At 40.6% G+C, this 13,388-nt stretch overlaps 1 protein-coding gene across 1 annotated transcript in view; it reads right to left on the bottom strand.

The window, feature by feature from the left end:
• Positions 1–13,388, bottom strand: part of ythdc2 (YTH domain containing 2) — a 48,702-nt gene that overhangs the window by 14,975 nt on the left and 20,339 nt on the right. The window contains exons 14-22 of the mRNA XM_056243964.1: positions 13,124–13,302; positions 12,080–12,176; positions 7,359–7,446; positions 7,166–7,246; positions 6,258–6,340; positions 5,966–6,071; positions 4,956–5,075; positions 4,311–4,583; positions 3,390–3,516 (exon numbers count right to left, since the gene is read on the bottom strand). Coding sequence (XP_056099939.1) covers positions 3,390–3,516; positions 4,311–4,583; positions 4,956–5,075; positions 5,966–6,071; positions 6,258–6,340; positions 7,166–7,246; positions 7,359–7,446; positions 12,080–12,176; positions 13,124–13,302 — 1,154 coding nt within the window. The remainder of the gene's footprint in view (positions 1–3,389; positions 3,517–4,310; positions 4,584–4,955; positions 5,076–5,965; positions 6,072–6,257; positions 6,341–7,165; positions 7,247–7,358; positions 7,447–12,079; positions 12,177–13,123; positions 13,303–13,388) is intronic.

Here is a 13,388-nt window from a genome sequence, read left to right as displayed (position 1 = left end):
CGGAGCTCTTACTGACAGTCTGTCTGAACGGCTACTGTAAAGATGCGGTTGTGAACTTTGACCTGTGGCCCGGAGCTCTTACTGACAGTCTGTCTGAACGGTTACTGTAAAGATGTGGTGGTGAACTTTGACCTGTGGCCCGGAGCTCTTACTGACAGTCTGTCTGAACGGTTACTGTAAAGATGTGGTGGTGAACTTTGACCTGTGGCCCAGAGCTCTTACTGACAGTCTGTCTGAACGGCTACTGTAAAGATGCGGTTGTGAACTTTGACCTGTGGCCCGGAGCTCTTACTGACAGTCTGTCTGAACGGCTACAGTAAAGATGCGGTTGTGAACTTTGACCTGTGGCCCGGAGCTCTTACTGACAGTCTGTCTGAACAGCTACTGTAAAGATGCGGTTGTGAACTTTGACCTGTGGCCCGGAGCTCTTACTGCCAGTCTGTCTGAACGGTTACTGTAAAGATGCGGTGGTGAACTTTGACCTGTGGCCCGGAGCTCTTACTGACAGTCTGTCTGAACGGTTACTGTAAAGATGCGGTTGTGAACTTTGACCTGTGGCCCGGAGCTCTTACTGACAGTCTGTCTGAACGGCTACTGTAAAGATGCTGTGGTGAACTTTGACCTGTGGCCCGGAGCTCTTACTGACAGTCTGTCTGAACGGCTACTGTAAAGATGCGGTTGTGAACTTTGACCTGTGGCCCGGAGCTCTTACTGACAGTCTGTCTGAACGGCTACTGTAAAGATGCGGTTGTGAACTTTGACCTGTGGCCCGGAGCTCTTACTGACAGTCTGTCTGAACGGTTACTGTAAAGATGCGGTGGTGAACTTTGACCTGTGGCCCGGAGCTCTTACTGACAGTCTGTCTGAACGGTTACTGTAAAGATGTGGTGGTGAACTTTGACCTGTGGCCCGGAGCTCTTACTGACAGTCTGTCTGAACGGTTACTGTAAAGATGCGGTTGTGAACTTTGACCTGTGGCCCGGAGCTCTTACTGACAGTCTGTCTGAACGGTTACTGTAAAGATGCGGTTGTGAACTTTGACCTGTGGCCCGGAGCTCTTACTGACAGTCTGTCTGAACGGTTACTGTAAAGATGTGGTGGTGAACTTTGACCTGTGGCCCGGAGCTCTTACTGACAGTCTGTCTGAACGGTTACTGTAAAGATGCGGTGGTGAACTTTGACCTGTGGCCCGGAGCTCTTACTGACAGTCTGTCTGAACGGTTACTGTAAAGATGCGGTTGTGAACTTTGACCTGTGGCCCGGAGCTCTTACTGCCAGTCTGTCTGAACGGCTACTGTAAAGATGCGGTTGTGAACTTTGACCTGTGGCCCGGAGCTCTTACTGACAGTCTGTCTGAACGGTTACTGTAAAGATGTGGTGGTGAACTTTGACCTGTGGCCCGGAGCTCTTACTGACAGTCTGTCTGAACGGTTACTGTAAAGATGCGGTTGTGAACTTTGACCTGTGGCCCGGAGCTCTTACTGCCAGTCTGTCTGAACGGTTACTGTAAAGATGTGGTGGTGAACTTTGACCTGTGGCCCGGAGCTCTTACTGACAGTCTGTCTGAACGGTTACTGTAAAGATGCGGTGGTGAACTTTGACCTGTGGCCCGGAGCTCTTACTGACAGTCTGTCTGAACGGTTACTGTAAAGATGCGGTTGTGAACTTTGACCTGTGGCCCGGAGCTCTTACTGACAGTCTGTCTGAACGGTTACTGTAAAGATGCGGTTGTGAACTTTGACCTGTGGCCCGGAGCTCTTACTGCCAGTCTGTCTGAACGGTTACTGTAAAGATGCGGTTGTGAACTTTGACCTGTGGCCCGGAGCTCTTACTGACAGTCTGTCTGAACGGTTACTGTAAAGATGCGGTTGTGAACTTTGACCTGTGGCCCGGAGTAGGGCTGGGCGATATGGAGCAAAAAATATATCTCGATATATTTTGCTATATCTCGATATTCGATATATATCTCGATATCTTTACAGGAAAATGGATATGAATACAACTCAAAATATAGGCCTACAATCAATAGAAAATTAATTTTCCATAACAGAATGTAACCAAATGAGAAAAATTAAACACAGGGCCTGAATTTCGTCATCATTATTAATCACGTGATTCATATACAGAAACTGAATAAAGTAATCAAATGGAAAATAACACAGTAGTATTTTAGTCCTGAATAAATTAAATGCATAGGTTATTAATCCTGATTCCTTTAATTTAAAGCTATCTTTTGTTGTATTGACAACAAAATTAATGACAGACACATATGGCTGCCGTCACTTTAAGAGCTAGTGCACGGATCCTGTGTTCATTATACTGGCATGCGTTTTATGCTTATTAAAGACAAAACCGACTATGTTTAGAGTATACTCACGACGACCGAAATTGACAATTTTGCGTGTTAAAGCAATATAATCCGCGAAAAATAACTTTTGTTACTGGCCAGCTGTTCTTAAGGCGGATTTTCTATGAATGTGCGCATAGAAAATAATTTCTCAGAGAGCGCGCGAGCACTGATTAGTTTAAAATCGCTTGAATGTTTAAACTGGTAAGACTTAAAAAGACGTGCAAATGGTAAACTTCAGTCACGATGCACTGCTGGCCCGATTGTGCGAGTGAATATCCATCATGTCCCGACTCCTAAACGCGAGTGTATGTTATGGCCGCAGCGCTTGATGCTTGCCTTGCACAACACATTATGAGAGAAGAGAAAGAAGACGCGGCACCGCTGAACACTCACGCTGTTTGTGAAATTGCGTCTGGCAGATAGTTGTTAAAAGAATGATTTGATTTTATAATCTGTGTGGATTACGATTGCGGGAATTTCCCGCATTATAAATGGGAGACCTGCGGGAATGATTAGAATTATGCGCAATACCCGCGCCGAAATTCGAGCCCTGCGATAGTTTAAAACAAGACGTTTGTAGTAGCCTTCTGATTACTGGAGTCCATTAATCGAACTTCCATGCCTCTTATATAGTAATTATATATTGTAGTATGTAGGCTACCAATTTACTAATGCAATTAATGCTCACTCGGTTTCTCTCGTGCTCTGTCGCTCGCGCGCAGACACACTCGGAGTTCTGTAGCCTCCGGGCTGGTTGCGGATGAGACAATTGTTGAATGAGACAACACGCGAGGTGAGGGGGAACAAAAGCAAGGAGGCGGGGGCGAGCACAGCACAGAGAAGGCAAACAAGCAAAGTGGCGAAATCAGGATTAAAAATAAACAATATATCGATATATACGATATGTCAAAATCCATATCGTGTTTAAAAAATATCTCGATATATTTTAAATATCGAGATATCGCCCACCCCTAGCCCGGAGCTCTTACTGACAGTCTGTCTGAACGGTTACTGTAAAGATGCGGTGGTGAACTTTGACCTGTGGCCCGGAGCTGTCCCAGAAGCTGAGTCCGCATCCCGACGATGATCTCCATCGTGGCCTGAGAGAGGAAGTTCTTCTCACAGAACGCTCTCTCCCAGCCGTCACTGCGAGCTTTCTGCCACGCCTAAAGACAACAACAACAACAACAGTCAACTTCTGCTAAAACTAAAAATACAAAAATAATAACTAATTCAAAATATTAATAAAAACTATAAGTAAGCAATAAGGTACGAGAGGCTGTGCTGGATCGAGAATAAGTCCCGACTGAAGGGCGTTGTTAGGCTCGAAGCGAAGCGGGTGTTTAATAGTGAATAAAACAGCTATTGACCAATCAGAATCAAGGATTGTCCGGCGGAAGGAAGGCTTTTAGTGGTTTTACCTCAAGAAAGTTGCATAGATACATATATTTTGGCGTCAATATTTGTATTGTGTGGTTACCGTTTTATAAAAGCAATAAGGAACTCGAGGCTAGTGCTGTATCGTGTATAATCATGACTCACTTCCATATTACAGTAATATTTCTGACCTGTGGTTATTACAGTGATATTTCTGACCTGAGGTTATTACAGTAATATTTCTGACCTGAGGTTATTACAGTAATATTTTTGACCTGTGGTTATTACAGTAATATTTTTGACCTGTGGTTATTACAGTAATGTTTCTGACCTGTGGTTATTACAGTAATATTTCTGACCTGAGGTTATTACAGTGATATTTCTGACCTGTGGTTATTACAGTAATATTTCTGACCTGTGGTTATTACAGTAATATTTCTGACCTGTGGTTATTACAGTAATATTTCTGACCTGAGGTTATTACAGTAATATTTCTCACCTGTGGTTATTACAGTGATATTTCTGACCTGAGGTTATTACAGTAATATTTCTGACCTGAGGTTATTACAGTGATCTTTCTGACCTGAAAGGCCCGGAGCAGGGCCATGTGGTCGCTGAAGGTGTTCGCCGTGAAGCGTTTCCGGCACAGCATGGCTCCGCGCTTCTGAGCGGCCTGAGCCGGCAGAACGAACGGGTCTCGGTGGGCCAGCGTACAGGCGATGGTGAGGATCGGGTCCAGACACTTCAGAACCACCGCACACAGAACCATCTTTCCCAGGTGCGGCTCCACGGGCAGGTCGGCCAGGTGGAAGCCCAGCTCCGTCAGGTTCTCCCAGGGGTCCATGGCATCGATGGTCTGCGTGGAGGAGTCAGAGAGCAGGGGTTCAATTACACCGCAAAAAGTGTTTTTGTCTTGTTTCCAGTCCAAATATCAAAAAATTCTTAAATCAAGATGCGTAAAATGTAAAATTATATATTGTTTTCTGGAGAAATAAATAAAAATTAAGTGAGTTTTTGCTTAAAAAAAGCTCAATTATCTGCCAATGGGATAAAAAACACACACTTAATTCACAAAGAAACATGGTTATTTTTATTTTATTATTTTATTCATAATGACCCATCAGATTATTCATCTGCACCAATTCAGATCGGACTGTTTTCTGTTTTCAGATGAAGGCCTTTCTGAACCACAGATCTGATTATGACTGTGTTGTAATGTTTGCGTGACCTTGAGCATCTGCACGGCGTGTTTGACCGTGTGCAGGTGCGGCGGCTCAGGTGCTCTCGACAGGAACTCCGCGATCGGGCAGGAGACGGGAGCCAGGAGCTTAGTGTGCAGACACAGTTCCTGAGAAACACACACACACACACACACACAGTTATGGTCATTTCTGTGAAGCTGCTTTGAAACAATCTAACCGATTTGGATTATGGTGATTTTGAAGTGGCGAATGCTGTGATTGTCAGTTATGTGCAGCGTGTCAGTGAAGCACGGCTCAGTAAACGCGGCTCACTCTGAAAGCACTGCGTTTGAGTCGCTTATAACGTGCATTTGAAAAAGCAACACGCGTCAAACATCTTTCCAAACATGAGACGCATTTATGAACCTCCTGTCCAGCAAAAGACAACATTTAATAACACACTTTTACTCCAAACTCACTTCATCAGGACAGTTGAGCTCGTGCTTCTGTGAGATGATGCGCTTCTCACACAGAAAAAGGCAGGCGTGTGTTTATTAGTCATGTTTCATCAAAGCGTTTCAATGATGTGTGTTATCGTACTTCTGCAGGGGCATATTTGGCATGTGTGTGTGAGACGCCGCTAGTGTTCAGATGGATATGTGGTGTGTGTGTGTGTGTGTGTGTGTGATGCCCTCTGGTGTTCAGATGGAGCATTTACTACCGATCAGCCGCTGCACTGACAAAGTGCGCATATAATAATCGTAGCCTTTGCCAAATCGCGTACGGTTTAATTGTGATTAATAGTGCAGCGCTAGTGTATTGTATAAAGTGCTATATACAAGCAAACTAAATTAGGTACTGGATCCCACAATGCAATACGATCAACTTGACCTACTAATGATGATTTTTTTTTTCTCAGAATGTCAAAAGTTGAGAAACATTTTACACCAATCTGGATTAACATACAAGACGCCTGTATTTACTTGTGTGATGATAACTGGACTTGTGTGTGTGTGTGTGTGTGTGTGTGTGTGTGTGTGTGTGTGTGTGTGTGTACCTGTAGAGGCATGCGCAGTAGCTGTGGAATCTGATGTTCCAGCATGTTGTTGAACCTCAGACGGCTGAAGAGATGGAAGCAGATCCCCGGTCTGCAGCGCCCCGCTCTAAACAACACACAAACACACGATCAGACACACACACACACACACACACACATCTTCCATCAGTTCTGCAATCAAACACTGGCCATGTTTCGGCCGGAGACTCACCCGGACCATCTCATACACACACACACACACCTGCCCTTCCTCTGCCGATCCCGACCATCTCACACACACACACACACACACCTGCCCTTCCTCTGCAGAGCGCTGGCCTTCGAGATCCACACCATCTTCAGCATCGTCACGTTATTCATAGCGTCGTAGGCTTTCTGTAAAAATGTTTACAAATTGAGTGTTCAGAGGGTCCAAGACCCCAGGTCCAAGGTTCAGAGGGTCCAAGACCCCAGGACTTTTATCACACTTGAACCACGAATACACACACACACAAAAAATGTCATGGATTCGAGGAGTTTTGTGGTTGAAATTTAAAAGTAACGAATCAATTTGAGCCCTTTAGGAATGACTGGAATGCGAGGAATGCTTCAGTTCACATAGAAAACCCTAAACATGCTCAAAATTCAAACTAAAAATGCTAAAACTTTACCAAAAAAATGATTGTATAATGTGTACATGTGTGTGTGAATGCACATTGAAGCGAACTGGCTTTAGGACCCAGCGGAACAGCTCCTCTGCTGCATATAGAGCTATAAGCCCATCTAGAGGCATCAAATATCATGTGTTATTATTATTATTCCACAAGAGCTCAAAGACTCCCAATGTAAGATATTTAGAGCTGAATTAAAAGGGTTATGCATGAAATTGTGAGTTATTTTGAATTTTTAATGTGAAGAATGTGCTTAAATTACTATTTATTGATCAAATCTAGTAATTTAAAGGTAAATACAATAAAACATAACAAAAAAACTCCCAAAAGATTGCATTATAAAATAAAATAAAAATAAATAAAGTATAATTTTAGGGCTTCGGGTCATTTTGACCCGCGAGGGAAAGATGTGTTACAGTGCGAGGGAAGGATGAGGGTCCAGTCCAGTAATACAGAACTGAAGCAAATAAGAAGATAATTTACAAAAATATGTTCACAAAATATTATATTATACTATACTACTATATCAGCAGGAGAAAAACAACCAAACCTCTTTAACTTTGCCGGAGTCGATGACAAAAACGACATCGTTGACCGTAATGCTGGTCTCTGCGATGTTGGTCGAGAGAATCTGTGGATTGAGAGGAGATTGTGTGAGATGTTCGCATTTAAAGAGTGTGTGTGTGTGTGTGTGTGTGTGTGTGTGTGTGTGGTTTATAGATATGAGAGGAAGATATACGCACGATCTTGCGAACCCCTTTAGGAGTGTTCCTCAAAACCTTCTTCTGGTCTGACGTCTGCATGCTGGAGTGAAGGATGAAGACCTGAAACCTGAAGATCCTCACTATCAATACAACATCTACAAATAACAGATGGACACTTTTCTTAAGCTCGGTAACACTGAGCTCGTTTCCGCCACAGAATAAAACAATTAAAAGGTAATTGTGACTTATCTTATAATTCTGACATTATCTTACAATTCTTACATTATCTTACATTTTTCTCAGAATTCCAAGTTTATATCTCGCAATTCTGATTTTATTTCCTAAATTCTGACTTAATTTCCAGCAATTCCGAGTTTATCTTTCACAATTCCAAGTTTATACATGTATCTCACAATTCCCAGTTTATCTCTCACAATTCCGAGTTTATCTCTCACAATTCCGAGTTTATCTCCCACAATTTAGATTTTTTCCCCAGCAATTCCCAGTTTATCTCACAATTCCAAGTTTATCTCTCATAATTCCCAGTTTATCTCTCACAATTCCCAGTTTATCTCTCACAATTCCCAGTTTATCTCTCACAATTCCCAGTTTATCTCTCACAATTCCCAGTTTATCTCTCACAATTCCCAGTTCATATCTCACAATTCCCAGTTTATCTCTCACAATTCCCAGTTTATCTCTCACAATTCCCAGTTTATCTCTCACAATTCTGAGTTCATATCTCACAATTCCAAGTTTATCTCTCACAATTCCGAGTTTATCTCTCACAATTCCGAGTTTATCTCTCACAATTTAGATTTTTTCCCCAGAAATTCCCAGTTTATCTCACAATTCCCAGTTTATCTCTCATAATTCCCAGTTTATCTCTCACAATTCCCAGTTTATCTCTCACAATTCCGAGTTCATATCTCACAATTCCCAGTTTATCTCTCACAATTCCCAGTTTATCTCTCACAATTCCCAGTTTATCTCTCACAATTCCGAGTTCATATCTCACAATTTCGATTTCATATCTCACAATTCCCAGTTTATCTCTCACATTTCCCAGTTTATCTCTCACAATTCCGAGTTCATATCTCACAATTCCGAGTTCATATCTCACAATTCCGAGTTCATATCTCACAATTTTTATTTTATTTTATGCAATTCCCAGTTTATCTCTCACAATTCCCAGTTTATCTCTCACAATTCCGAGTTCATATCTCACAATTTCGAGTTCATATCTCACAATTATTATTTTATTTTACGCAATTCCAGTTTATCTCACAATTTCCAGTTTATCTCTCACAATTCCGAGTTCATCTCCCACAATTTAGATTTTTTTCCCAGCAATTTTCCAGTTTATCTCCCACAATTCCGAGTTCATATCTCACAATTTTTATTTTATTTTACGCAATTCCCAGTTTATCTCTCACAATTCCCAGTTTATCTCTCTCACAATTCCCAGTTTATCTCTCTCACAATTCCCAGTTTATCTCTCACAATTCCGAGTTTCTCTCACAATTCCGAGTTCATATCTCACAATTTTTATTTTATTTTACGCAATTCCAGTTTATCTCACAATTTCCAGTTTATCTCTCACAATTCCGAGTTCATCTCCCACAATTTAGATTTTTTCCCAGCAATTTTCCAGTTTATCTCCCACAATTCCGAGTTCATATCTCACAATTCCGAGTTCATATCTCACAATTTTATTTTATTTTACGCAATTCCCAGTTTATCTCTCACAATTCCCAGTTTATCTCTCTCACAATTCCCAGTTTATCTCTCACAATTCCCAGTTTATCTCTCACAATTCCGAGTTTCTCTCACAATTCCGAGTTTATCTCTCACAATTTTTATTTTATTTTACGCAATTCCCAGTTTATCTCTCACAATTCCGAGTTCATATCTCACAATTCGGAGTTCATATCTCACAATTTTTATTTTATTTTACGCAATTCCCAGTTTATCTCACAATTTCCAGTTTATCTCTCACAATTCCGAGTTTATCTCTCACAATTTAGATTTTTTTCCCAGCAATTCCCAGTTTATCTCTCACAATTCCGAGTTCATATCTCACAATTCCGAGTTCATATCTCACAATTCTTATTTTATTTTACACAATTTCCAGTTTATCTCTCATAATTCCCAGTTTATCTCTCACAATTCCCAGTTTATCTCTCACAATTCCCAGTTTATCTCTCACAATTCCGAGTTTCTCTCACAATTCCGAGTTTATCTCTCACAATTTTTATTTTTGTTTTACGCGATTCCCAGTTTATCTCTCACAATTCCCAGTTTATCTCTCACAATTCCCAGTTTATCTCTCACAATTCCGAGTTTATCTCTCACAATTCCGAGTTCATATCTCACAATTTCCAATTTATCTCTCACAATTCCGAGTTTATCTCACAATTTAGATTTTTTTCCCAGCAATTCCCAGTTTATCTCACAATTCCCAGTTTATCTCTCACAATTCCGAGTTTATCTCTCACAATTTTTATTTTATTTTACGCAATTCCCAGTTTATCTCTCACAATTCCGAGTTTATCTCTCACAATTTAGATTTTTTTCCCAGCAATTCCCAGTTTCTCTCACAATTCCGAGTTTATCTCTCACAATTCCGAGTTTATCTCTCACAATTTTTATTTTATTTTACGCAATTCCCAGTTTATCTCTCACAATTCCGAGTTCATGTCTCACAATTCCGAGTTCATATCTCACAATTTTTATTTTATTTTACGCAATTCCCAGTTTATCTCACAATTTCCAGTTTATCTCTCACAATTCCGAGTTTATCTCTCACAATTTAGATTTTTTTCCCAGCAATTCCCAGTTTATCTCACAATTCCGAGTTCATATTTCACAATTTTTATTTTATTTTACGCAATTCCCAGTTTATCTCTCATAATTCCCAGTTTATCTCTCACAATTCCCAGTTTATCTCTCACAATTCCCAGTTCATATCTCACAATTCCCAGTTTATCTCTCACAATTCCGAGTTTCTCTCACAATTCCGAGTTTATCTCTCACAATTCCGAGTTCATATCTCACAATTTTTATTTTGTTTTACGCAATTCCCAGTTTATCTCTCACAATTCCCAGTTTATCTCTCACAATTCCGAGTTCATATCTCACAATTCCGAGTTCATATCTCACAATTTTTATTTTATTTTACGCAATTCCCAGTTTATCTCTCACAATTCCGAGTTTATCTCTCACAATTTAGATTTTTTTCTCAACAATTCCCAGATTATCTCACAATTCCCAGTTTATCTCTCACAATTCCGAGTTCATATTTCACAATTTTTATTTTATTTTACGCAATTCCCAGTTTATCTCTCACAATTCCCAGTTTATCTCTCACAATTCCCAGTTTATCTCTCACAATTCCCAGTTTATATCTCACAATTCCGAGTTTATCTCTCACAATTTTTATTTTGTTTTACGCAATTCCTAGTTTATCTCTCACAATTCCGAGTTTATCTCTCACAATTCCGAGTTCATATCTCACAATTTCCAGTTTATCTCTCACAATTTAGATTTTTTTTCCCAGCAATTCCCAGTTTATCTCACAATTCCCAGTTTATCTCTCACAATTCCCAGTTTATCTCTCACAATTCCGAGTTCATATCTCACAATTCCGAGTTCATATCTCACAATTTTTTTTTTATTTCACACAATTCCGAGTTTCTCTCACAATTCCGAGTTTATCTCTCACAATTCCGAGTTCATATCTCACAATTTTTATTTTGTTTTACGCAATTCCCTGTTTATCTCTCACAATTCCCAGTTTATCTCTCACAATTCCCAGTTTATCTCTCACAATTCCGAGTTCATATCTCAGAATATCCAGTTTATCTCTCACAATTCCGAGTTTATCTCTCACAATTTAGATTTTTTCCCCAGCAATTCCCAGTTTATCTCACAATTCCCAGTTTATCTCTCACAATTCCGAGTTTATCTCTCACAATTCCGAGTTCATATCTCACAATTTTTATTTTATTTTACGCAATTCCCAGTTTATCTCTCACAATTCCGAGTTTATCTCTCACAATTCCCAGTTTATCTCTCACAATTCCCAGTTTATATCTCACAATTCCCAGTTTATCTCTCACAATTTTTATTTTGTTTTACGCAATTCCTAGTTTATCTCTCACAATTCCGAGTTTATCTCTCACAATTCCGAGTTCATATCTCACAATTTCCAGTTTATCTCTCACAATTTAGATTTTTTTTTCCAGCAATTCCCAGTTTATCTCACAATTCCCAGTTTATCTCTCACAATTCCCAGTTTATCTCTCACAATTCCGAGTTCATATCTCACAATTCCGAGTTCATATCACACAATTTTTATTTTACGCAATTCCCAGTTTATCTCTCACAATTCCGAGTTTATCTCTCACAATTTAGATTTTTTTCTCAACAATTCCCAGATTATCTCACGATTCCCAGTTTATCTCTTACAATTCCCAGTTTATCTCTCACAATTCCCAGTTCATATCTTGAAATTTTTATTTTATTTTACGCAATTCTGAGTTTATATCTCACAAAATTCTGACTTAATTTCCCGCAATTACAAGTTTATGTCCTACATTTCTGACATTTTTATTGACTTCGAATTGTGAGATATAAACTCGCAATTATCTTTTTTATGGCGGAAGCAAAATTGAAAACACCCTGTATAAAATCAAGTCCCTGCATTATGTCCAGCTGAATATTGCATTAGAACAGAAGGAAACACACACTACACACACCTTTGCTGGTGATCCGTGAACCTTTTATCATCAAAGACGATGCGATCTCTCAGAGACACGATCTCATCGTAGCCGGGCAGGAAAATCAACACCGCGCCTGAGGACAAAACACACATAAATAAAGCTCCTTCTGATTATGATTATGCTGATGTGTGAGTGTGTTTAAAGGAGGAGTTCACTTCAGAATTAAAATGTCTTGATAATTTACTCTCCCGCACGTCATCCAAGATGTTCACGTCTTTCTTTCTTCTGTCAGAAAGAAATGAAGGTTTTTGAGGAAAACATTCCTCATTTCCTCCATATAGTGACTTCAATGGGGTCCAACGGGTCGAAGGTCCAGATGTGAGTTTCAGTGCAGCTTCAAAGTCTCGACACGATCCAGCCGAGGAATAAGAGTCTGATCTAGACAAACCAGCCGACATTTATAACAAAATAAACATTTATATACTTTATAACCACTAATGCTGGTCTTCCACGAGCTGTGATGCGACACACATTACGTGATCAGGGTGAAAGGTCACGCGTGTTCCGGCTCATAAATGTAGGATAGGGCGAACAACTCCATCTCATTTTCTCCTCCAACTTCAAAATTGCTCACATCGTTTTTTTACCTTTTATTTATTTATTTATTTTGTAAATGGCGTTTGTCTTAGTCTTTGTGCACGGCTTTGTAAACACTACGTCTGTTCTTACGCCTACGTCCCGCTTGACCTTTCACCCTGATCACGCAATGTGTGTCGCATCACAGCTCGTGGAAGACCAGCATTAGTGGTTATAAAGTATATAAATGTTTATTTTGTTTTAAATGTCGGCTGGTTTGTCTAGATCAGACTCGTATTCCTCGGCTGGATCGTGTCGAGACTTTGAAGCTGCACTGAAACTCACATCTGGACCTTCGACCCGTTGGACCCCATTGAAGTCACTATATGGAGGAAATGAGGAATGTTTTCCTCAAAAACCTTCATTTCTTTTCCACTGAAGAAAGAAAGACATGAGGACTGTAATTCTGGCGTGAGCGGATCCTCTGCTTGAGCGAAGCCTCACCCTCGTCGGAGCTCTGGCAGATGTTGAAGAGCAGGTGCAGGACGAGGTCGAGGTCCACCTTCTCGTCGTCAAAGCTGTGATGATACGCTTTGAGACGCTCCTGGTCCTCAGAGCTCAGATCAGATGTGGAGGACTGGACCAGAGACGCCTCGTCCAGACGACCCGCCTCAACACCCCATCTGCACACACACACACACACACACACACACACACGTCTGGTTTCCTATCTTTGTCGGGGACTCTCCATAGACGTAATGGTTTTTAT

This window comes from Rhinichthys klamathensis, unplaced genomic scaffold (genome assembly GCF_029890125.1).
Source record: "Rhinichthys klamathensis goyatoka isolate OS25496 unplaced genomic scaffold, OSU_Roscu_1.1 h1tg000875l_1, whole genome shotgun sequence".
NCBI classification, from domain to species: Eukaryota; Metazoa; Chordata; class Actinopteri; order Cypriniformes; family Leuciscidae; genus Rhinichthys; species Rhinichthys klamathensis.
This window is presented reverse-complemented; position numbering and strand designations above follow the sequence as displayed.